The sequence below is a fragment of the Mustela erminea genome, chromosome 19 (assembly GCF_009829155.1).
Source record: "Mustela erminea isolate mMusErm1 chromosome 19, mMusErm1.Pri, whole genome shotgun sequence".
Lineage (NCBI taxonomy): Eukaryota > Metazoa > Chordata > Mammalia > Carnivora > Mustelidae > Mustela > Mustela erminea.
In genome coordinates this window covers 2,609,536-2,632,796 of record NC_045632.1, presented here as the reverse complement: position 1 = coordinate 2,632,796, position 23,261 = coordinate 2,609,536, and the positions used below count along the sequence as shown (strand labels likewise).

The window sequence follows — 23,261 nt, the reverse complement described above, 5'->3', positions numbered from 1 at the left end:
CCGGCCTTTCTTTCTTGCTGGAAACAAGGTCCCACTTTATTTTGTTGCAAACAATAAATAATCTATAAATAGAACGGGGGATGGAGGAGTGGGGTGAGGTAAGAACAGGGTTGAAACCACCGGGGCCTGGGGTGGCCAGTGGAAGGGCAGAGCAAGCCCCTTGTCCCACAAACCGCACCTTAACTACCTTTCACTCAAGGCTCCCCTCTTCCCACCCCATGGCTCCCTAAGGCACCCAGGCAAGGGAAGGGCTGCGGGCAGGGCAGTGGGATCTGCAGGCGAGTTCTGGTTGCCCCAACACCAGGCAAACGCACATAGCAGTGGGGGCCATCAGGACGGCTCCTCCCAGCCTGCTCTGGGAGGGGTGAGGCCCAGGAGGGAGGAGGGGTGCGGCAGGGTTACCCTCTCAGTGGTGCTGAGGGGGCAGCAGAGGGGCCAGGTCTGGGGAACAGCGGGCCTTCTCGGCCAGCAACTGGTAGAAGGGCTTGGGGGTCCCCCAGTCCTCGTCCTCACTGCTAGAGCTGTCCTGCTTCACGATCCGGTTGTGCTGGAGGCTAAACCTGCGGGCTTTGATGCTGGGAGAGAAGGAGCCACCGGCGGTCACGCTTTCCCTGCCCCCCAGGGCGGCCGTCTCCCCCACCACCACCCCAGAGCCCAGAGGCCCCCGTCTGTACAGGGGGGCTGGGCCCCATGCTCCTGTGAGATCTGTTAAGAAGTGCGCACGTGGACTGTGTGTCTCAGGGGCCAATGAGAAAGGGGCAGGTGGCAGCTCTGAGCAGGTGGGTTGGGGGAAGGGGGAGAAAGGGGGGCGGGGAGGGGAGTGGGAGTAACAGGGAAATAAGACCCAGTGACCTGCTCTGAGAAACTTCCCATGGCAGGAAGGGCAAAGGGGGTCTAAAGCTAGAATTGGGCTATTTGCCCTTCTAAGCTCCCCAGGTCAAGCACCTCCCGACCTCTGTCACCCCCAACGATCTCATAAGAGTGGCAACACCCAAGTCTTCCACCCCAACAATAAACTCCAACCTGTTTCCAATACCACGAAAATCAGAGCAGGTGGCCCCGCTGCCCCGCCCCCTGCCCCCTGGGCAGGGGCTCCTCACCAGTAAGGTCTCCGCTCCTGCTGGGTCATCACCCGCCACAGCTGGGCCAGCTCCTTGGTGGCGGCTGTGGAAGCAGTCCCGGGACAGGCTCTGTGACAGGAGGGAGGAGGTGAGGAGAGGGCAGCCCGTTCGGGCAAAGGCTGCCCGTCTGGCCACAGGAGGCTCCCCTGCCCTCTCAGGGCCTCAGTTTCCCCGCCTGAGAACTCGGATCTTTTCTACCTGCTTTGGCCTATAGGGCCTTAGGATACACCCTCTGGAGCCCGGGAGTCAAAGAAGGGAGCTGGACGGATGGTTTGTCGGGAAAGGGACACTGAGTCTTGGGATCCGGAGGGGACCCCTGTCTTCCAGTCAGGACACCAGCTCTTCAGGGCTGGGTGCCCGACCTATCAAGTCAGCCCCAAGAACTTTGGTGGGAGACGAGAAGCTCCCCACCCCCGTGCTTGAGGACAAAGGCAACCAAGAAGAGCAGGGCGGAGAGATGGGCCCACGGCCAGGCGCCACTGTCTGAGCCCTGGGCCCAGCCGCACCTGAAGGCTGTCTACGTCCTCCACTCTCAGGCTACCGGAGCCGCTTTCCTTTTTGTCTGAGTGGGGTTTTGTTGTGCGTAATTCGCGTGGATTGACCAATGCAAGGGGACCAGGTAAGATGCTGGAGGACAGGGAGGCGGGGGTTGGGGAGAGTCAGTGTGTCAGACAGCAGGGCACCGAGCTCTTGGTGGGGGCGGTGGCGGTGACAGCGAAGGTCGGGCCCCACCCAGGGCCCAGAGGGACCCCCACCCACCGGATATACTGCTTCCGGTTCATCCTGCAGAACATGATAAAGCCGTTGACGCACTTTTTCTTCGTCTGGGTCGGGCAGGAGGCTTTCTTGTTTTCCTTGAGCTTCGCGGGGCCCTTCCTGACCTTCCTCCCAGCCGCGGGCAGGCTGGCGGCCCGCCGCGTGGGGGTCCACGTGTAGTCCCCGTCCTCGTCGCTGGAGGACAGCGGGCCCTTGGGGTTGGCCTGAGTGTCCTGCGTAGGGGTCGTGGGGGTTGGGGAGGTGAGTGCCCACAGGAGGTGGGGGACCCACCTGGCCGCCAGCTGTCCTGCTCTCACCTCCTGCCGCCTCCACACCGACTCGGCCTCTGAGCCCTCCCAGCTAGAACTGGAGCCGGACGGCGCCTTGCTGTTCTCGCTCAGCGACAGGTAGCAGTGGTCCAGCGACACGGAGGACTGGCACAGGCTGTGGGAGTCGGCGGGGTCTTCGGGCGGCGCTGGGGGCATCTCCTGGTGGGTGAAGGGGAAAGACGAGAGACGTGAGGGGAGACCACAACGTCCCTTCATGTCCCCACTCACCGGTCACCAGAGCTCGAATTTAAGACAACCTCGTCCAAACAGTCCCTGGATGTCCATGCAAGTGTCCCCAGGTCCCCACAGTGGGTGGGCGGGGGCGGGGGGGCGTTGGCTGGGGCTCAGGGGCTCACTGCCCTCCTCCCTGTTCTGGGTCGGTAGCTCTTAATATCATTGGGTCAGCAGCTGTGACGTCCCCGTCAAGTGGCAACTTCTCTGAGCACCAAGTTCACCTAGAGTGCGGGGGTCACGCCACATGCCTCACGGGGCAGAGGAGCACCCAGCACCCTGCCCAGCACCTCCTCAGAGCTCTGCTGAGAGGGGCTATTTTTGTTTCTGCTGCAGATTCAGGCCCTGGTTGGAGGAGCCGGTGGAGGTGGAGGTGGAGGCCCATTTGTGTGGGGACCCGAGCTGGGGGCTGCCCCTTGGTCTGCTGGGTGGTGAGCCCCCCGGGGGGAGGGCGGCGGCGACAGGTGAGCCCCGGGAGTGAGGCTCTTTGCCACTGAGCATTTCTGGGCTCATTCTGCTGTTTTCAGTTTCCTTGTCGGTCGACTGGGGTCACCAGAAACCCTGCCTGACAGCACAGCTGGAAATTGACGTGGGGTCTTTTCTGGGTGCCCGGCAGCTTTTAGCTCTTATCCTTGGGGTCTAGTTCATTCCAAATGCCCAGCACAGAGTGTGGCCCCCAGTGGCCGGTAGTGAGGGCTCCAAGGGCGGGCAGATGAGGACAGAGATGGAAGGTGAGTGCCTGGAAGGACGAGCGGACGAGCAGACGGACAGTGAGCGGGCGGGGGGAAGCGGCCGCCCGCTCGCAGGGACAGGGGAGTCCATGAAGTAGGAAAGCGGTGCGTGTGGAATGAAGGGCGGACCGGCTGCCTACCTCGTCCTGGAGTCCCTCAAGCACGCCACCAGTAGGTGAAGACTCGGGGTCCAGGAAAACGTCCTCGAAGAGAGCTGTCGGGGAGGGAGAGCGGGCAGTGGCTGGAGCAGAAAGGCCTCCCTCCCGCTGGCCCAGGTGGCCTCAGTGCCCTTCTCCAGGTCTCTGCTTTGGGATCTCCTGTCCCAGGACCAAATTTGGCTCATGAGCCAGTGCCCCTAGGGCACCTCCACACTGAGCAGAAGGGGTGGGTCCCTGACATGGACTCCAGGAGCCTCCCCTTCACGGTTCCGGCCTGGGGCTGCCTCCGCCCACCCCAGGGCACCCAGGACGGCTGAGCCCAGGGCGGCACACTTGGTGGGTATCGCCATATGTTTCCTGAATGGACCAAGCACCAGGTCCTGTCCCAGGAGCTCACCTTGGGTCAGGAACTCTGTGCCATCCCCCAGGATCTGCTCTGGAAGCAGCTTTCCTGGGGAGCTGAAGAGGGAGGGGCTGAGCCCTAGGATCGCACTTGGGTGGCCTGACATGGTGCAGCTGTTGATTTGGGGAGGCCCCAAGGCCAGCGGGCTCCCTGAAAAGGAAGCATCAGGCTTGAGGATGTGTCAGAAATGACTATCTCTCCCAGCAGCACAGTGGCCGGCGTTGAGATGGTGTTAGATGCGGCAGAAGGGTGACTCTGTGGACCACTCATTTTGAGGGCTTTCTAAAGGAAAAGAAGAGACGCGATGCCTGGCGTCACGTCAAGGACGACCGAAGACAGAAAAATCAATGTCTGCTCTGCTACATCTGACAGACTGACTGTAGCTCCCTGGAGCTCTGTGTTAAGAAAGATTCTGAGGCAGCGTCTGGGCTCCACAGGAGTGATGGTTGGCCAGCACCGTCTGCAGCGGCGACTGCCGGTCGCTCACACAGCCCTGTGCAAGGCACACCTCGAGTCCCTGTCCTGCTTTCCTCCCACCACAGGGCTGCTCAGAGGGAAGTAAGCAGGAAAGGCCCCACACCAGCCTACAAGGAGGAGACAAGGAATTTCAGTCACCAGGGGGGCTGCCCTCCGGGGTCCAGGCAGGAAGCCAAGGGTCAGCATCTGGGGACTCCTTGTCCATATCCTCGCTGGAATCGTAGAACACCAGCTTCTGCCTGTGAGAGATGGAATTCGAGAGGCAGATCGGGAGGCCTGGGCCAGGAACTGCTCTATGGCCCCAGGCCCAGACGTTACCCCCAGCGTGTCTTGGTGTGACCTGCTGGGGTCACTCTGTGCTGGCTGCTGGGAGAGGGGTGCTGGGGGGGTGCGGTGGAAAGCTCAGCTGAGACGCCTGCCCTCAAGGGGGTTCGGGCTGGGGAGGAGAGGCAAGGGCTGGGGGGGTACAGGGCTGTGACGGGCCGTGTTCCAGGAGGACCACACTGAGCTCAGCCTGAAGGGTGGCAGTCTTCTTGGTGGACGAGGGAGACAGGCTTGCCACCTGGATGGGGTGGCAAGGATGGGGGGGGTGAAAATTCCGGAGGGCACAAGGCCATGGCTCCTGGGGAGCGGTGAAGCTATGGTGGTGTTTCAGGTCAGGTTCGTGGGGTTGGGGCAGGGGAGGGGGCTGTCAAGATGAGTCAGGACAGGGACGCTCTCAGGTGCCGATTGAGGTACGGGGGCTCCGTCCCATGGGCACGAAGGGAGGCCTGAAAGCCATGAACTGACGTGACCAAGGTCCAGGGCTAGAAAAGACACTCTGGCAGCTAGGGAGGACGGGCTGGAAGGGTGAGACGGGAGGCAGGGAGGCCAGTAGGGGGGGCCGCAGCCCTGGGCCAGCAGCCCCAAAGCTAGGCTCTGCTGGTCCCATGGTGCCCTCTCCATAGACACCCGTGCCGATGTCAACTGACCTCATTTCTTACCACCCCACCCCCCACAGCCATGCCAGACTGGACCCCCCCAGCCTCCCCCACTCAGAGCCCTTGGGGTTCCCTTACCTGGGACAGGGCTGGGTCCTGTTGAGAAAGTGGATCCGCTCAGCCCCTTGCTGGGCCTTGAAGGCTTGGTAGAGCCCATCACCCTGGGCACTGACTCGGCAACAGCAACCTGGGGGGAAGGGAGAGCAAGTCAGGAGGCTTACTCCTGCGGCTGGAATGAATCCCAATACCTGGATGGAGAGGAGCCCCGGTCTGCCACGGCCTCTCCCTCCCACATCCTCGTAAGACCTCGGCCTGCGGGGCCTCTGCATGAGACTATGGGGTGCCCTGAATGACCCCATAGGTTTCTGGAACCCCACATCCCTCTCAGAAGCTGTCAGGGAGCTCAAATCCTTATCGAGGAAGCCGATAAGAGCAAACAAATACGGGGAGCTCGCCCTGCCAGCACGGTTCGGGGCTGTTCGTATACGAGTCAGTGGTAGCCTGTGGCCAGAGGGTACCATGATTATGCCCATTTTACAGTTAAGCAAACTGAGACCCTGAGATACCAAATAACTCCCCCGAGGTCACACAATTAGCGGAAGAGCCGAAAAGCCCTCCCTTTCCAGGTGGGGCGGGTGCTTCCTCTGGGCCCACAGCCTCCTGGGCGACCGTGAAGTCTGGGTCTCTCTGTGCTCCTTCACTGGACTGTGGCAGCAGCACTGGCACATGGCCTCGCCCCGAGATGCTCGGGAAGCAGAGACCAGATGAACAGATGGGGGCAGGATGGCTCAGGGCCTCCCTCACCCGCCAGCCACCCCCATCTCACTCGGCGCTCTACTGGGTGCGTCACCACACCTTTTCAAGGTGGCCCAGGGACGGGAGTCACAGGAGCCATCGCCTGTCTTGCCCCGGTTCTGTGACCCACAGCCTTGCACCAGAGCCACGATGACGCTGCAGCACCCTGCCACCCACAACGGGACCTAAAAGGAGGACGGCGACAATGGGGAGGCCCAAGACAGCGTCCCTTTTGCCTACGGCGGAGGCCCCAGCTACTGGGCCCGGGTTCGGGACGCTGCGGGTGCCTGCTAAGGAGTGTAGAAGGGACCAAGTTAACGGCGAGGGAGGACAGCGACCTGAGCAGTCACAGTGGCTGCTGTTCTCAGCCATGTCCAGCAGCGTCAGCCGGGACCGTCCTCCCTTCCTGTCACCTTGAGGCAGCGATGATGCAACTTTGGGGTGACAGCAGGAGCTGGCATGTCTTGAAGGGGTGACAGTCCCCCCCGTGTTCCTTCCTTTCTGCTCTGGAGACAGGGCCACCCACTTCTTGAGCTTGTCCAGATCCAGACAGCGGCGCGGGTTCTGGGCCCGGCTCTGGCCTTCTGGGGGAGCAGAGAGACGAGCGTCAGAGGGGCCAGCGCCTGGCTGGGGAGGAGGGCCTCTTTGCTCTGGGCCCCGCCGGGCCTGGTCGCTCACCAGCCCTTCCCCGGTAAACCCGGATCCTCAGCAAGAGATCACCTCAGCCGATGCTCCCTGCCCCTGCCCACACGTTCGAGTCATCTGGATAGCTCTGGGAAACATACTGATGCCCAGGTTGCACCCCAGGCCCCTAGAACGTGACTTTCTGGGTGTGAGGCTCAGGCATAGGCATTTTTCACAGTCCCCTGGATGATTCAAGAGGTACGCAGCCAGGACAGGAAAGCACTGATTAGGTGCAACTCCCATTTTAAAGATGGGGCAACTGAGGCCTGCAGAAGCGAAGGGACATGTGGCGAGTTTGCAGCAGGGCTGAGGCTGGCCTGGGGATGCTTGCTGTCCACACTTGGGCCTTTTCATCAGCCCGTGCTCCCTGATGCTCTGGCCCGGGACTGCTGACAATAAATGGTAACAGTAACTTCCCCTTACGGAGCCCTGACTGTGTGCCTCTCCGCTCAGCGTTGCCACAAGGGTATGCGCGCAGGCTCTCGATCCTGAACACCAGCCTGTGGTCCAGCCCCTGGACGCTGAGGCTCAGAGAAGGAGAGCAACCTTGCCAGTCCTCAGGGCTAGGGAGAGAGGGACCAAGGCCCGGGACGTCGGACAAAGTAAGTCTCACTGTAAAACGTGGTCAGGGGCTCTGGGTAGCTGCCTGGGCTGCCCTGGAGTGAGAATGGCTCTGGAGAAGGAACTTTGCTCCCACAGGACTTGGCTTCCTGTTCCGCCTCGCTCATACCTGACAATCCAGTGGGTTTCTTCTTGCGGGGTTTCCGACAGGCTCCCTGAAGACGGGACTTGTGAGAATGCGGGGAGCTCGAGGGGGTGGAATGTCTCCGCCGTACAGGGCCTGAGCCCCAGTTCCGACCCAGCCCTGCACAGGGCGGAAAAGTCAGGTCAGATGCCTGCACTTCCCAATCGTGGGCAGAGGGCTAAGGGGGCGGCCATTGTCCCCAGGCTGACTTTATAGATGTGGCAACTGAGCTCCCGGAGGAGCCTGGGATGGTCTGAGGTCACATCGCCAGGCGGCAGAGGTTCCCTGGCGAAAACCCAGGTTCTCCCAGGGCCATCTGGGGTCCGCCAAGAAGGAAGACAGACTCAAAGCTTTCCCAAATGCTTTCCCCGCCATCATCCCCATCCCAAACTAATTCCTCCTCCTACCGTCCTCAGGGCAGCGAGGGCTCCACGGTCCATCCTGGCTCACCCAGGGGCCTCTCCATCAGGCCTCTCAGTTCTCCGTCCTCAATGTCACCCAAAAGTACCTCTTCTGTCCCGAGCCTCACCCTCCATGTGAGACCGGCCTGTCTCCGGTCCCGATCCCTCCTAACTGACCTCTTCGCTGACCTCCCTGACTCCAGTTTCTCCCTTAATAACCAATTCCACTCACTAGACGTCAGGCATCTCTTTCTTAAAAAATACCTGATCATAGCTTTCCCCGGCTTTTTAAAGTCCTTTGGGAATTCTCATCTTCATCTCCCTCCTTAGCCAAGACCTGCGCTGTGGAAAATCCACATCTAATTCCGACCCTTTAAAAACTTAACAATGAATAGGCTACTGTTGACGAGAATCCTTACAAATAACACAAACGGGCGATTAGCCTGTATTTTGGATATCCTGTGTTATATACTGTATTCTTACAGTCAAGCTAGAGAAAAGCAAGGGTTGAAATCATAAGGAAGAGAAAAGACATTTACAGGACTGTACTGGATTTATCTAAGAACCACCGCGTGTAACTTGGGCCCATGCAGCTCAAGCCTGTGTTCTTCCAGGGTCAAGCGTGCTAGTATCGGTTTCATTGTGCAGTTGAGCAAACTAAGGCATGGGGAGGTTAAGGTCTTAAGACACGCATCTGCGTCAGGATCTGGTTCGCGAGCCTGCGCACGTCGAGCTGATGTTACGTGGTCCCTCCATGCACACGGGCTGCAGGCCTGCCCTAGACATTCCACGCGCATCTTCCCGTGCTGGCGCACTCCTGCTCGCGGCACCTCCTGCCTGCCGGGGCTCCCTCGGGCTACAGTCTGCCCTGGCCCATCGCAAGGCCCCAGACACCCTGCTCGGAGTTAACAGCGTCAGGCCCGTCTCTCTCACTCTGTCTGCTCTGCCAGGCTCTGAGATCCCCAGGACTGGGGCTCATCGATGTCACTTGGTGTCCGTGATGGCTCCCCCTTGTTGGAGAGCAGACCCTAGGAATGGTAACTGAATTTACTTACCCCAGAGTCCGCCTTCCCCATTGGTGGTGTGGAATTTGAGCAAGGTCTTGGCCACATCAATGCTTCTCTGGAGGTGCTGGATGTAATGCAGGACATGCAGCAGAATCTCCTTCTGCCCCCAAAAGAAAGACAGGGCTGAGCACAGGAATGGGGGCCCAAGACCATGCGAGGCTGTGGGGGACCAGAGACAGAAAGGCTGCAGGAGCCTGTTCTTCAGCCTGATAATCCTTCCAGGGGCAGAGATATTCCTAGTCTGTTTAGACCTTGCTGCAGCTCAGGAAGAAATCTGATAATCCTTCCAGGGGCAGAGATATTCCTAGTCTGTTTAGACCTTGCTGCAGCTCAGGAAGAAATCTGTTGCAGCTAAAGAAACCAAGGCTTGGAGTGCTAGCGTGACTCGCTAAGGTTAGAGAAGAAGTGGCGGAGCTAAGATCTGAACTCAGGTCTGCCTGCCTCCTGGCCTAGTTTTTCAACACACACTGGCTTCCCACCCCTGGCCCTTTGCACATGCTATATTCGCTATCTGCAAAGCCATCCTCTTCCCTCTACAGACTCCCACACTAGCTTCTCCTCCCCTGAGCCTTAGCCCAGTGGTCTCCCCTTCCAGAAGCTTTCCCACCTCCCTGAGTCAGATGTCCCTCCTCAGCACCCTTGCAATGTCCTGGCCTAATGACCTATTCATGAGCTATTCTTTCTCATTGACCTTGAACTAGTTTGAGAGTAGAGCCTGTGGCTAAGTGATTGCTGTATCTCCGCTCCTACAATCAAGAGGTAGTTTAGCCCCTGATTGGAAGAATGATCTCCGCAGCATGCAGCACAATGCCTTCTGCCCAGCAGGCTGCCAAGTACCACGTCCGTATAGCAGACACAAAGCTAAATGAGACTTCTACCCACTGAGGGCCAGGGACATAGGGGTGAACCATGTTTACTTTCATGGAATTTTTAATCTAGTGAGGACAGCGGCCCTTAATAAACTCATAAGTCATATAGAATTATCAATGGTGGGGCGCCTGGGTGGCTCAGTGGATTAAGCCTCTACCTTCGGGTCAGGTCATGATCCCAGGGGCCTGGGATCGAGTCCCGCATAGGGCTCTCTGCTCAGCGGGGAGCCTGCTTCTCCTCATCTCTCTCTCTGTCTGTCTCTCTGCCTATTTGTGATCTCTCTCTCTGTCAGATAAATAAATAAAATCTTTTAAAAAAAAAAAAGAATTATCAATGGTGCGGCCAACATTATGAATAAGAATGTAACAAGAGTTTCGGAAATTGGACTTGAGTGTCTGGAAAGACCTCCAGCATTTTTTTTTTTTAAAGATTTTATTTATTTGAGGGAGAGAAAGAGCACAATGGGGGGACCAGCAGAGAGAGAGAGACAAGCAGACTCCTTGCTGAGCAGGAAGCCTGATGTGGGGGCTCGATTCCAGAACCCTAGGATCATGCGCTGAGCCAGAGGCAGCTGCTTAACCGACTGAGTCACCAAGGTGCCCAGCATTTATTGTGTTTAAAGATTTTTTTATTTTAGAGATGGGGAAGGGGCAGAGGGAGAGAGGGAGAATCCAAGCAGACCCTCCACTGAGCCTGGAGCCCAACCTGGGGCTCAATCTCACGACCCTGAGATCAGACCTGAGCTGAAACCAAGAGTCGGACGCTTAACCGACTGCGCCACCCAGGGGCCCCCAGGCCTCCAGCATTTAAGAAGAGACCTGAAGAATGACAGGAATTAGGAGCGCCTGGGTGGCTCAGTGGGTTGAAGCCTCTGCCTTTGGCTCAGGTCCTGGGATCAAGCCCCACATCGGGCTCTCTGCTCAGCAGGGAGCCTGCTTTCTCCTCTCTCTCCGCCTGCCTCTCTGCCTGCTTGTGACCTCTGTCTGTCAAATAAATAACTAAAATCTTAAAAAAAAAAAAAAAAAAAGAGAGAGAGAGAAAAAGAATGACAGGAATTAGCCTGGTGAAGAGGTAAGGGAAGAGCACCAGTATTTCTTGGATTGGACTAGATCCCTAGAACACCAATAAAACGGTTAGCAGTAGTCCTCCGAACTCTAGGTCAGGAAACATGGTCCCACAAAGGGGCTTGTGTGAAACTGTTCCATAAACTAGAGTCCCAAGGGTCGCTGAAGTGATGTGACCTGATCCATGGAAGGGAGCTATAATCTAACTAAGGAATGTGACACAAGCAGGAGACTTTGGAAGGACCTGGACCTGGACCACCCCGCCACTTCCTGCCTGTGTATCGGGAGCAGGCTGTTTTACCTCTTTGAGCCTCGGTTTTCTCATCTGGGCAATGGGAGTGAGGTCATTCAGTGAGGCTCATCGGATTATCCTTAGGACAGAATAAAGGAGCGTGTGTGAAATCGCCCAACACAGGTCCTGGTACGCTAGTTTCCTAATACTTTGTCGATGATCGAATGACAGCGCTTTCAAGGTTCTCAGAGGACTAAATGAGGCCCTTTTCTAACTTGGAGAATTGGATGGTGTGTTCGCAAGAGCAAATCTTTTATCTCTAACGCCAGGCTTGGCCCGCGTTTGGCACTCACTGCACTGAGTGTTCGTAAACTGTCAAGTAATTTGAAATGTGATTAGTAGGATCGTAAAGGTCGGGGTTTTTTTTAATCTTTTTTTTTTTAAGATTTTATTTATTTGACAGACAGAGATCACAAGTAGGCAGAGGCAGGCAGAGAGAGGAGGAAGCAGGCTCCCTGCTGAGCAGAGAGCCCAACTCGGGACTCGATCCCAGGACCCCGGGATCATGACCTGAGCCGAAGGCAGAGGCTTTAACCCACTGAGCCACCCAGGCGCCCAGGAGCATAAAGGTTTTATGCAGAAGGCCGTTGGGCATCATCTCAGAGTCCAAAACCGAAGGTTCGGGAAGGTTAGCTTGGGGGCTATGCCAGAGGTTCAGATTCTAGAGACCTTCTGAAGGCAAGATCGACAGGTCCTACAACTGTCTGAGCTGAGGCGATTCATTCATTCACTCACTCATTCATTCATTCGACGAACCCCTGTTGAGTGCTCAGTGACCAAGCAGCTGAGGATGTGGGCCTTTGGAGGGGGACGGATCCGAACCAGCTGTGTCCTCCTGGGCAGCAGGACCCCTCTCCTCGCTGTGGAGTCAGAGAGAGAAGCCACAGGACCACACGGGCCAGGAGGCACTTCGTGAGTCAGGACTGCGAAGAAGGACGCCCCAGACCTAAGCTGCACCCCAAATCTCAAACACAGGAAAGGCAATACGTAACAGCTCAGTTCATTCATGGAACGTTAGGCAAAGAACATCACCCAGCCCTGTGACAAGTCGTGGTGACACCCTTCAGGCAGGTGTGTTGAGGGGGGGTCTGGGGACTGGCAGGGACGCACGTTGTCCCTGGAGCAGGAGACCTAGACTGAACCCAAGGAAGGATGAGGGGTGGGGGAGAGGTCCTTAAGACTTCAGAGGATCAATGGTCACTAAAGCAGTCTGAGGCCTGGGGAGAATTCCACGAGATGTCGTCATGTGGTCATGCATGAAATGTCACCCATCGCCAGACTCTACTGTCACTCCTTCGGGGCCAGGACTGTCCCTCAGACGTCTCTGCGCTCCCACCTCCCAGGAGTGGATCTCAGTATCTATGCACACTACATACACAGATGTTTGAGGACAGAGGGGGCCTGCGAACACGTTGCCAAATATGTCAAAGGGGACTCGGCAGGTGTGACTGAGTGAGGGTCCTGATTAACTGAGTGGCCCACTGGGGTCCCAGGGGTCCTTACAAGTGGAAGGCAGGAGGATCGAAGGCAGAGAAGGCAAGGTGAGGATGGAGAGAGCCTGGAAGGTGCTCCACTGCTGGCCTTGAAGAGGCCGTGGGCTGAAGAACACAGTCGCTTCTGGAAGGTGGCAAAGGGAAAGGAGACAGAGTCTCCCAGGGAGCCTCCGAGAAGGACCCTGTGGCCGATTTTGGACTGAGGCCCTTCATGCCGTGCGCGAATAAATTCACGTTGTTTCAAGCTACTGGGTTTGTGGCCCTTTGCTAGAGAGGCCACAGGAAGGTAGGACACAGCGTTGACGGCCACGAGGTGCTTAGGAGGGAGAATTAACGTGACCTGGTGATCGATGGAAGGTGGGAGGCCCCAAGGAGGTGAGTGTTAGGATCTGGCACCCAAAGGTCTGGATCTTGCCCCAAACACCCACTCTTCTGAGCCTCTTGGAAGGCAAGTAGCACGTTCTAGCTGGGGGTCGGTCATTCCTGTGTTGGAATCTTTATTGTCCTGACCACATTCCGAGTTCCCAGAGGGTGTGGGGCTCAGGCTCCTTTGCCTCCCTTCATTGTAACCAGAACAGTTTCTGCCACCCAGCCATCTTTCCAGAACTGGCTGATGAATGAGTGGATACGTGAGGGAATGAGAGGAACTACAGCAAGAAAACAGCGCCTTCAGGATCTCTGAGTCCCTTAATAAGTGGTTGCCACTGGCGGGTTTGAGGTGGCAGCTCAGCCTGTGTCCCCTGGGGATGGGAAGAACAGATTTAGCTCTTGCTACCTCGCGGAGACGCCCCAGGACACAGGACAAGGGACTCAGGGAGGGAAGTGACATTTCCTCGAGGACTGTCATGGCTAGTGTGTCATGTGAGCCTCTCAATATCTCTGGGTAGCAGACGTTATTTTTTCTCGGATAACAGCTGAGAAATGGGATGCCTGAGAGGCCGAGAGGCTGAGAGCCCTGCCCAGAGTCCTGCCATTTCGGGGATGATGGGCTTGAACTAAGGGTTGTTTGATTCACCAAAGTGATGACCTTTACCTGGATCCTTGCCCATTTCCCCCCACCCAACTACCCCTGCCCCCTTTGCAAGAAAGGATCCCCCAGGCTTCTTGTGATGGGATCACAGAAAGGCCCACGCAAGGCAGGACCGTGCCCATCTCGGTGTTGTCACTGCAAGGGTCTGTGTGGGGGTCCCAGGACAAGGGAAGGTTACTGAGATTTTCAGTTCTGCCTCCCACATCTGCCTCCTCTCCCTCCATACCTTGGTGAGCTTCTTGGTGCCCGTCTTCAGGGCCACAGGCAACAGCAATGCCAACTCATGGAGTTTGCTGGTGTGATTCTTCCTCTGCCTCCTGTTTGGGGCCAAGAGCTGGTGTTGGTTAGGATGTTGGCACCTGACCCCCAAACCACCCATCTCTGTGTTCCCCATCTCTGAGAGGCTCCCCACCCCACACCCTCCAGACAGAATCCTGGGCATTGTAGGTCCCATCAGATCTTTCTCATTCTCCTTCCAGTCCCTTCTATCCAGCCCTAGACCCTGCCCCAGTCCACGTGTGGATGTTCCCCTTGCCTTCCCAGCGCCCCCCCCCCCGATCCCGCCCCGGGGCCTCCTCCAGTCCATCCTGTCTACAAGCATCAGGGTGAGCTTTCTGCAACACGGATCTGGCCACAGTTTTCTCATCTGGGCAATGGGAATGAGGATATTCATTGAGGCTCAAAGGTTTATTGGTAGGACTGAATACACCAGTGTGTGTGAGATGGCCCAGCACAGAGCCTGGTCCCCTAGTTGTCTAGTAAGTGCTTCAAACCTCTCAACGTCATTCCGTTATTAAGGACCAAGTTGAAACCCTTAACCCGGCTTATAATGGCCCTCAGGCCCTGGCCCGGCTGACCATTCTGGTCTAAACCCTTACAGGACAGGGGAGGTACCTCGGCTAAGGGCCCTCAGCCCCTTGCTCATGCATTTCTCTGAGCTCCGCTCCGAGCTGAGAGCTGGGGGTGGTGGACAGGACGGGCGGACACTGTGTCTCTAGCATCCAGACAGGGTCTGGCATACCGTGGGAACTCACTGCTTATTTTGTAAATAAATAAATGAGGGCACGACAGAAGCTGACTGCTGGGCGGACACAGAAATTCCAGGATCGAATCCCTGCATTTCTAATGCATAATATACTCTTGCACACGCATAAACCTCCACCTCTCTCTCTCGGCAGATGGGGACACAAAGACATTGGAGTCTCTCTCCCAGATTCTGCATCATTGTCACAACTCACACAACTCCTTTGGGAATGCCTGGACACCCCCCTCTCCACCAATCCTTGTCTTGCCTCCCCTCAGGGTTCAGTACAATTGCCACCTGCCCCAGGAAGCCTCTGGTGACCTCCTTTGCCTTCCTCCCCTGCTCTGAACAGCTAAAACACATTTTCACCGGCAGCCTGACCACGCCCCCAAACACTCCCTTGATTACAGACAGGTGTTTAGTTCCTACTCAAACACAAGCTGACCCTACAATGGACACCAGAGAAGGAGAGGGAAACTACTGTCACTGCCCTCAAGGAGATGGGGGAGCAGGGTGGGAGATGCACTTATCTCCCTTACCAAACCCTGAAGTCCTCAAAGAATCATTTTCACTCACTCATTCACCAATTACTTATTTTATTTATTTATTTGATTTGATTTTTTTAAAAGATTTTATCTGACAGAGAGAGAGAGAGAGACAGCAAAAGAGGGAGCACAAGTGGGGGCAGTGGAAAAGAGAGAAGCAGGCTTCCCGTTGAGTAGGGAGCCTGACAAGGGGCTCGAACCCGGACCTTGGTATCATGTCCTGAGCCGAAGGCAGATGCCCAATGACTAAGCCACCCAGGAGCCCCTACATTTTTTTTTAAAGAATTTATTTATTTATTTATTTATTTGACACAGAGAGAGGCACAATGAGAGAGGGAACACAAGCAGGGGGAGTGGGAGAGAGAGAAACAGGCCTCCTGCCAAGCAGAGAGCCCAATGCAGGACTCAATCCCAGGACCCTGGGATCATGACCTGAGCCAAAGGCAGATGCTTTAACAACTGAGCCACCCAAGCACCCCTCATTCAGCCATTACTTATTGAGCACCTATGGTGGGCTGGAAATGGTGTTAGGTGATAGGGATAAAAGTATAAAAATCAAAATACAGACCCTTCTAGAGCTCACAGAACCGTCAGGGGTAAAATCATTGATCAGATTGTCACACAAACAAACACAAAATTCCAATGAGAACCAGAATGGGCTATATAATTTGCTGGGGAGGGGAGCCTTGCAAATGAAAATGTGGGGCCCCCTTTTTAAAAATTAAGGATTTCAAGGGGATGAGAGCAGGGCATTAAACCAAGCATCGGGCTCTTCTAAACACAGGGCTGTGTAACTGCAGGAATTTGCACACCCAGAGAGCTGGTCCTGATGGAGACAAAGAAGGCTGCTAGAAACAGGTGGCTTTGATCTAATCTACAGCGTTTTCCCTGAGGAAGTAAATCTGGCCTTCTGGTTCTGAAGGATGAGTGGAAATGCACACGTGAAGATGGAACAAGCACATTTTGGATAGAGAGGACATGTGCAAAGGCCCTGTGGCATGAGGAAGCATGGAGAACTCAAAGGAACTAAAGCTGCCCTGTCTGGTGCACAGAAGGCAAGGAGTCTTATGGGGTGAGACAAGGCTGAAGAAGATAGGGGCCAGATGAGGCAGGATCTCAAAGGCTTGTAGTACAGAAGAGTTTTTCTCCTTTATCTGAAGACCAGCAGGAAGCCATAAAAGGGCTTTATGTAGAGGAGGAAATCATTCATGCAACCTCTCGAAAATACCATGAATATATTTGTCAGCTGGATGAAGGAATTAAAAAAAAAATAATCTCGGGGCACCTGGGTGACTCAGTGGGTTAAGCCGCTGCCTTCAGCTCAGGTCATGATCTCAGGATCCTGGGATCGAGTTCCGCATCAGGCTCTCTGCTCCGCAGGGAGCCTGCTTCCCCCTCTCTCTCTGCCTGCCTCTGTCTACTTATGATCTCTCTCTGTCAAATAAATAAATAAAATCTTTAAAAAAAAATCTCTGGTCTACAGTTACCTCTTGGTAGAAACTATAACTTTGAGGGACAAGGATGTTAGGGTTCCATCTTTGGAGGAAAACGGGGGTAGGCTGACCTCTAACTTCCTGTCTAGCCCCGATACTTACTTTTTGCATACCACTTCCCTTCTGTTCTAGAAGGACCCCTGGAACCCCCAGCGAGAAACAACACAGAAAGCAAGGAAGAAAAAAGTGTCCGGTCCTATTTAAGCTCAAGGTGTAACCTGACCATGGCTGAGGAAAAGAATTTTGTATCATCTGTAGTCGCTGGGTGTTTACTCTGGGTTTTGCAAAGCACCGAGAGCCTTCTGTGTACAAACACAGAAGGGGGGAAAATTTGGCGGGAGGAAAACCGTGACCACGAGACATCACAAAATCTTGGCATCTCCTGGGCAGTAGTCCTGAATAGGTGGGACTTGGGATGTGCTCCCCGGGCCTCTGGGAGCCGGGCACTTCCTCCCAAGACTGCCCTTTTCCTTGCTGGATGGTTCTAGTTTGGGACAAGTTCTTTTCTGTAATTTTCACCCACTAACCCCAGCTCTGCCCTCTGGGTCTTTAGGGAACAGGCCAGCTCCAGCCACACATGTCCTTTTTCTGTTTCTCTAAACTGCCAAGTTTCTTTCTGCCTTAGGGCCTTTCCTATTCCTTCCACCTGGAATGTTCTTTTGCCCTGATTGTTGTATGGCTGGTTTTTCCTTTGCCATTCAGCACGGAGCTTAAATGTAACCTCCTTAGTGAGGACTTTCCTGACCAACTGATCTAGCTAAGCATATTCTTGGTCACATCCTCCTATCATTTATCAGAATCTGAAGTCTTCTTTCTTTATTATCAACACCAGCAGAGATTTTTGTCTATTTGATTGAAGGTTATATCCCAGACTGACTTATCCATTACGTGCAGTAAGCACAGTGCCTACGTCTGGTGCCTCTTTTAAGGGCTCCTGAAAATGTCTTAATTTCTTTTTCTTTTTTAAGATTTCACTTTTAAGTCAGCTGTACACCCAACGTGGGGCTTGAACTCATAACCCAGATATTAAGAGTCGTGTGCTCCACTGTCTGAGCCGGCCAGGTGCCCTAAAAATGTTTTAATTTCTCTTAAAAGCTATGCCGATGTTGTTGTAGACTATAATTTTAAGTATGTTTTTATTGGGGGTGCCTGGGTGGCTCAGTGGGTTAAGGCCTCTGCCTTCAGCTCAGGTCATGATCCCAGGGTCCTGGGATCGAACCTTGCATCTCTCCCCTCTCTCTGCCTGTCTCTCTGTCTACTTGTGATCTCTGTCTGTCAAATAAATAAATAAATCTCTAAAAAAAACCCCACAAAAGTATGTTTTTAATGGATGAAGGGGCCTGGACGCCTGGGTGGCTCAGCTGATTAAGCGTCTGCCTTCAGCTCAGGTCACCATCCCAGGGTCCTGGGTTACTGAGCCCTGCGTTTGTCTCCCTGCTCAGCTGGGAGCCTGCTTCTCCCTCTGCCTCTGCCCTTCCTCCCCACTTGTGCTCTCTTTCTCTCAAATAAATAAATAAAATCTTAAAAAAAAAAAAAAAAGAAACAAACCAACAAAGCTTAAAAAAAAAAAAAATGGAGTAAGGGGCCCAAGAAGGAAAAATTGCCTGGGGCCTAAGCAAGTCATATGTGACCCTGGCTCTATCTTTAGCTCTTAGAATAATGATCAACACTTAGTAAGTGTTCAACAAAAAATTGTTGATTTTATGAATGCTCTTGTCTTCTGATGGTCTCAGCCTTTGAAATGGCAAATGATTCTAATTCCCGAGTTTCCTCTTCTCTGAGCCAATCAGCCTAAACTCTCCCTAGTTCTTTTATTTTACAGAAGCTAGAAGAGCCTGTCCAAATTTCTCATATTAGATATAGGAAAAGCAAGGGCCAGGCCCTAATTTTCTTTGACATGTGCAGAGATTTAAGACTAAGAGCTGCCCCAAAGTGCGACAAAGCAGGGGGCAATCCCAACAGGCAGCCTCGTGGTTGGTCTTAAGCTCCAGCTTTTTGAATAAGGCAGACCTGGGTCGGAATCCCAGCTCTGCCATTTGCTGCGTGACTTTGGACACATGTTTTCATTTCTCTGAGGCTGTTTTTAACCCATTGATAGACTGGAAGTGGCCAGAAAGTTTGATCTTGTCTGGAAAGATCTTGTCTGGAAAGACCTGGCACACTGAGAGTACTTACAAAATGTTAAAGATAGAAAGTGGACAGTCCTTTGTCAGAATTTTTTAGGGATAAGGCATGTTGAAGAATGGGGTCAAAGTATTGTATTAGCTAACTATGTTTGATAAGCTGTTGCTTTTGGTTGACAGACATGTCATCCTCCTTGCCTGGGAACACTTTCCTTTGGGGCCACCCCTCCCCCACTCTCCTTCCATGAGGTTCAGAGAGGTCGACCTCAACCTCCCCTTCCACTAGCAGCTCAGAACTAAGGTCCAGCTAAGAAGAGTCACAGTGATTGGTTCAGGATTGGGGTCATTACCCAGGTTTGGCCAATTAGAATCAATGCTCCCAGAAAGAGGCTCTCTGCTGTGCCTATCAGGCTGGCAGGATGTTGCCTTGGAGCTGCTGGGAGCCATCTTGCCCTCACAAAGGGAGAGCCTGCTTGAGGAGGAAGCCAATGTAGGGCAACAGCAGAGCCCAGAGAGGCAGGTTCCTGGCAACATCATTTAATCCTTACCTGGAACTAGCCAACCCTGATGCCCCTGAATTTTTGGATTAAAGGACCCAATGAATCTCCTTTTATGCCTAAGCTGGTTTTAGCTAGGTTTCTGTTCATGGCAACTAAGAGTTTTTATTAATATGATGCAACCCTCCCCCACACATCTAGAAAGGGGGGAAGACCCCTCCCCACAACACTGTTGATGACCTCTGGGATTCCAGGAGGAATGGGCAGTGGGATGGGCATTCTTCATTTTATTCATGGTGTTCCTTCTGAGCACAGTACCTAGGTAGAGAATCTGAACAAAGCAGATGCTTAATTTTGGAGTTAATAAATGAATGAATAGGGGTACCTGGGTGGCTCAGTTGTTAAGCATCTGCCTTTGGCTCAGGTCATGATCCCGGGGTCCTGGGATCGAGCCCTGTGTCGGGCTCCCTGCTCGGGGGAGCTTCTCTCTCTCTCCCACTTCTGCTTCTCTGCTTCTCTCTCTCCCACTCCCCCTGCTTGTGTTCCCTCTCTCCCTGTCTCTCTCTCTGTCAAATAAATAAATAAAATCTTAAAAAAAAAAATGAATGAAGAGCTGGATGGACAGTAAGTCATTCGGGAAGATAGTGAAGTTAAGATGAACTCTGGCTCCCTTTTCTTTATCCAGGCTGGGGGTGGGGGCGGGGATCTGATACGACCCTCAGTCTCCTGTGAACATCCCCTCTTAGGAGATTCCTGACACTTGATGGTTGCTTGATGGATGAATGAATGCACGAATAGAAAAAGGAAAGCAGGGCATTGACAAAGCTCCAAATGTCACAGCCTGCAGGGCCTCTGAGGTGATCTTTGGCAACCACTTCAGAATCTTCTCATCTTGAAAATGGTGGTAATATTCGCACCTACTTCCTTGTGGAGGTGTAAGGATTAAATGCTCGTATAAACAAAAGAGCTTAGCAAAGAATCTGACAAACAGTAAGTGCTCAGTAAACATTATTGTTATTATGCGACCAGAGTGGCCAAAGCCTGGAATGGAGATAGGCAAGGGTGAGCCCTTACCTGTCACTGGAACCCAGGGAACTGGCTCTGGGCCATCCAAGGGAATACAAGTGTCTGCTGGAACCCCACATCTGCAAAGAGGGAAAAAGAAAGAATTATTACTGTGACCTCTGAGATTCCAGGAGGAATGGGCCACATGGTGGGTAGCCTTCATTTTCCCTATGTTGTTCCTTTGAGCACTCAGAGATCCCTGGAGTCCCCTACCACCCCACAATTATGGGCCCAGAGACCAAATTCAAACCCCCACTCTCTAAACTGAAGTTCATGAATACCAAGTTGTAAATCTGGGCCAAGTTGTGATCTGCACCTAAAACTAAAAGCAGCAAATTCCCAAACTTTAACTTCAGAGCTTGGGTCTTAATAGTGAGATGTCAGACCATCAGTGAAAACTGGTTTGAGATCTCTAAACTGCGATGTTAGGACACCGAAACTACGACTTTAAACTCCCACAGTGAGGATGTCCTCCCAAACCTAAAAACCCTCAGCTCTAATACTGAGATACTCTAGACCCCAAACTGTCCACTTCTGAACTCCAAAGGCAACCCACTCCCAATCCCATTAAGACCACAGACCACAAACTTTAACAGAGAACCCAAACCCTAAAGAAACCCAAGCCCCCCTAAAACAAATGACAGTCTCCCAAATTGACCTCAGACCCAAAAGCAAAGACCTCTAGATCCTCAAACCGTCACTTCAGACCATCCAATTGTGAACCCCCCCAACCCTACAGTTGAGATCTCACATGTGAGTCCCAAAATTGAAGGCCCAAACTCAATGTGGGGACTCCAAGCCCTAAAATTTAATCCTCAAAATCCCAAATTGTGGCTCCAGACCCTAACTCTGGTACCTCATACTCTATACTGAGATTGTGGACCCTGAATCTGTATTGAGGCTTCAAACCTCCCAAATCAGACCCCAGGCCCCCAAATGATACTTCAGAATTCAAAACTAAGACTTCCAGATCCTAAAATTAGGATCTTCAGATTCCAACAGGAAAACTTCCAGTCACAAACCCCAACACCTTCAGATTCCAATACTAGTATCTAGATACAAAGCCAGAGATCCCACAGCTTGTGACCCCCAAAGCCCCAACATTATTCAAACAGAGCCCTCCCTGTCTCAAACTTGAGATTGGATCCCAAAACCTAGGCCCAGCCTCAAATCCAAACTCCAGCTCAGCTGCCCCCGGCCTGCCGCGCTCTGAGCACTCCGGCACGCCTGCCTTCCTGTGCCCCTGAAACTCCCGGAGGGAGACCACGACCACAGAGTGCTGCTCCTGAGCGGACCCCAGGCTCCCCTCTGGCGGGCTGTCCCCTGCCCCGTTCCGGACGGCCTCTAGCACCCGCCTCAGGACGTGCAAAATGGCGTGAGGCCCCCCTTCTGGTTTCACGCCAGCTCCACACTCAGGAGCCTGATCAGACAGTGTCTCGCGCCTGTCCCGGGAGGCTGGCCGCGCGCGCGAGCCCCAGGCCGGCCCTGGCCACTGCGTTCCCCACCCGGCCGTGGGGTGGGCGCGAATCCCCTTGGAATGAGGCTCCTTGCGGGTGGCCTGTGGAGGGGAGCAAAAGTGAGCTCCTGAGGCCAGGCCACGCCCCCACCAGTTCCCGCCAAGGTGTGCTGGGCGCGAGACTGGAGAGGGGAAACGGCAGGGTGCAAGTGGCCGTGCGCAAGCGCGCCTGGAGAAGAGCCCTGGCTTCTAGCTCAGCACGAGCTTGGCCTCGCGCCTCCTGACAAAGCCTTTGCTGGAGCGCGCCAAAGTGCCGACCAATCAGCACTCAGCCAGCTGCCCGCCTTTTCAGCCAGCCACGCCCCCGCCTAGCCCCGCCCCCACCCCACCGGCTCCTGCTGACCAGGGCTTGGGGATCCTAGTGAGGAGGCGGGGTCTCCCCAACTGCCAGTTCTCAGGAGGAAAGAGAGATCTGGTCAGTCTCCTTTCTGGCCCTCTTTCCCCCTTCCCTCTTCAGTGCATATCTAATGAGGGCCTACCTTGTGCCAAGGATCATGCTGGAAGTTGGGAATTTCACCGCGGGCTTCCCAGCGTGATCGGGAAGGCTCACAGACCTTGAGAAGCTAGTGAAGCAGGGTCTTTACATTAAAGAGCCATAAGTTAAGAAAAGATTCAAAGAGGAGGGCCATTGGGATTGGCCTTGAGTAGCAGGTCCCCTCACGGCGATCTGTGTTCCTTGATAGAGCAAATGCTCTGTTTTCGGAAGCTCTTTCTCAGGGCCGATGAGGGAGGACTGGGAAACAGCTTAACGGAAAGCGATCTACCAACTTAGTGGAGAAAAGAGGCCCTCACGCCCAACACACTTCAGTTCAAATCACTTTCTTGCCGTGTTGCTGTGGAGCAGAGGTTTCATCTCTTTTTGACTTAACTTTTACAAGTTTGGGGGTAATACTTGGGTTGCCTGGGGGTGTCTGGCGTAATAAATATTACACAACACTTATTTACACTGTTCTGGGTGCTCGAATGAGATACACAAAGGTGCCTGTCCTCGCGAAGCTTCTATGATGTTGACTAGTTCCTAGTTCATGGGGCTTTCCTCCCTCCTTAAGCTTAATTTTCTCATTTGTAAATTAGAGGAGGTGATAGTAAGAAAAAGGGGGAAGAGATATGGAAAAATGTTTGAGAAAGTACAAGGTACTGTTAATTTTTATGTTAATGAGCATACGGAAATCGATAAACTTGCTCCTTCCCAACTCTGCACCTCTCACAAACGTCTCTTTGCAATTTGCTCAGTCTCTTTCCAAGGGCCCCGGGCCAAAATGGAGGAGCCTGGACTCCATCTCCCAGTGCTCCTGGCGGGGGCGCTCTCTGCGCCTGCGCTGCAAAGAGCCCTCTCTGCCTCTTGGGAATTAGAGTCGTTCTTGTCCTCAC

General features: G+C 54.0%; 1 protein-coding gene across 3 annotated transcripts; it reads right to left on the bottom strand.

The window, feature by feature from the left end:
• Positions 1–22: 22 nt before the first annotated feature.
• BHMG1 (basic helix-loop-helix and HMG-box containing 1) lies at positions 23–23,215 on the bottom strand. Of its 3 annotated transcripts, none has more exons than XM_032326425.1 (14): positions 22,370–23,215; positions 20,384–20,454; positions 13,854–13,944; positions 8,867–8,978; positions 7,396–7,530; positions 6,320–6,565; positions 5,265–5,373; positions 4,345–4,445; positions 3,724–3,879; positions 3,309–3,382; positions 2,195–2,365; positions 1,881–2,110; positions 1,101–1,190; positions 23–575 (listed from the first exon to the last, which is right to left on the bottom strand). In XM_032326425.1, the coding sequence occupies exons 2-14, from the start codon at positions 20,452–20,454 to the stop codon at positions 407–409; spliced, it is 1,755 nt and encodes a 584-aa protein (XP_032182316.1). In that variant the 5' UTR covers positions 22,370–23,215; the 3' UTR covers positions 23–406. The 3 variants fall into 3 exon arrangements, with proteins under 3 accessions (XP_032182316.1, XP_032182317.1, XP_032182315.1); XM_032326426.1 differs by lacking the exon at positions 22,370–23,215 and adding an exon at positions 21,880–22,059; XM_032326424.1 differs by lacking the exon at positions 22,370–23,215 and adding an exon at positions 21,730–21,968.
• Between the last annotated feature and the right edge of the window lie 46 nt (positions 23,216–23,261).

Excerpts from the sequence above, each read along its gene's own strand:
- BHMG1 (XM_032326425.1), bottom strand. The coding sequence starts at position 20,454 with ATGTGGGGTTCCAGCAGACACTTGTATTCCCTTGGATGGCCCAGAGCC. Across the intron at positions 6,566-7,395 it reads GAAACCCACTGGATTGTCAG|AAGGCCAGAGCCGGGCCCAG; the intron begins GTATGAGCGAGG and ends CTGCTCCCCCAG. Across the intron at positions 2,366-3,308 it reads TTGAGGGACTCCAGGACGAG|GAGATGCCCCCAGCGCCGCC; the intron begins GTAGGCAGCCGG and ends TTCACCCACCAG.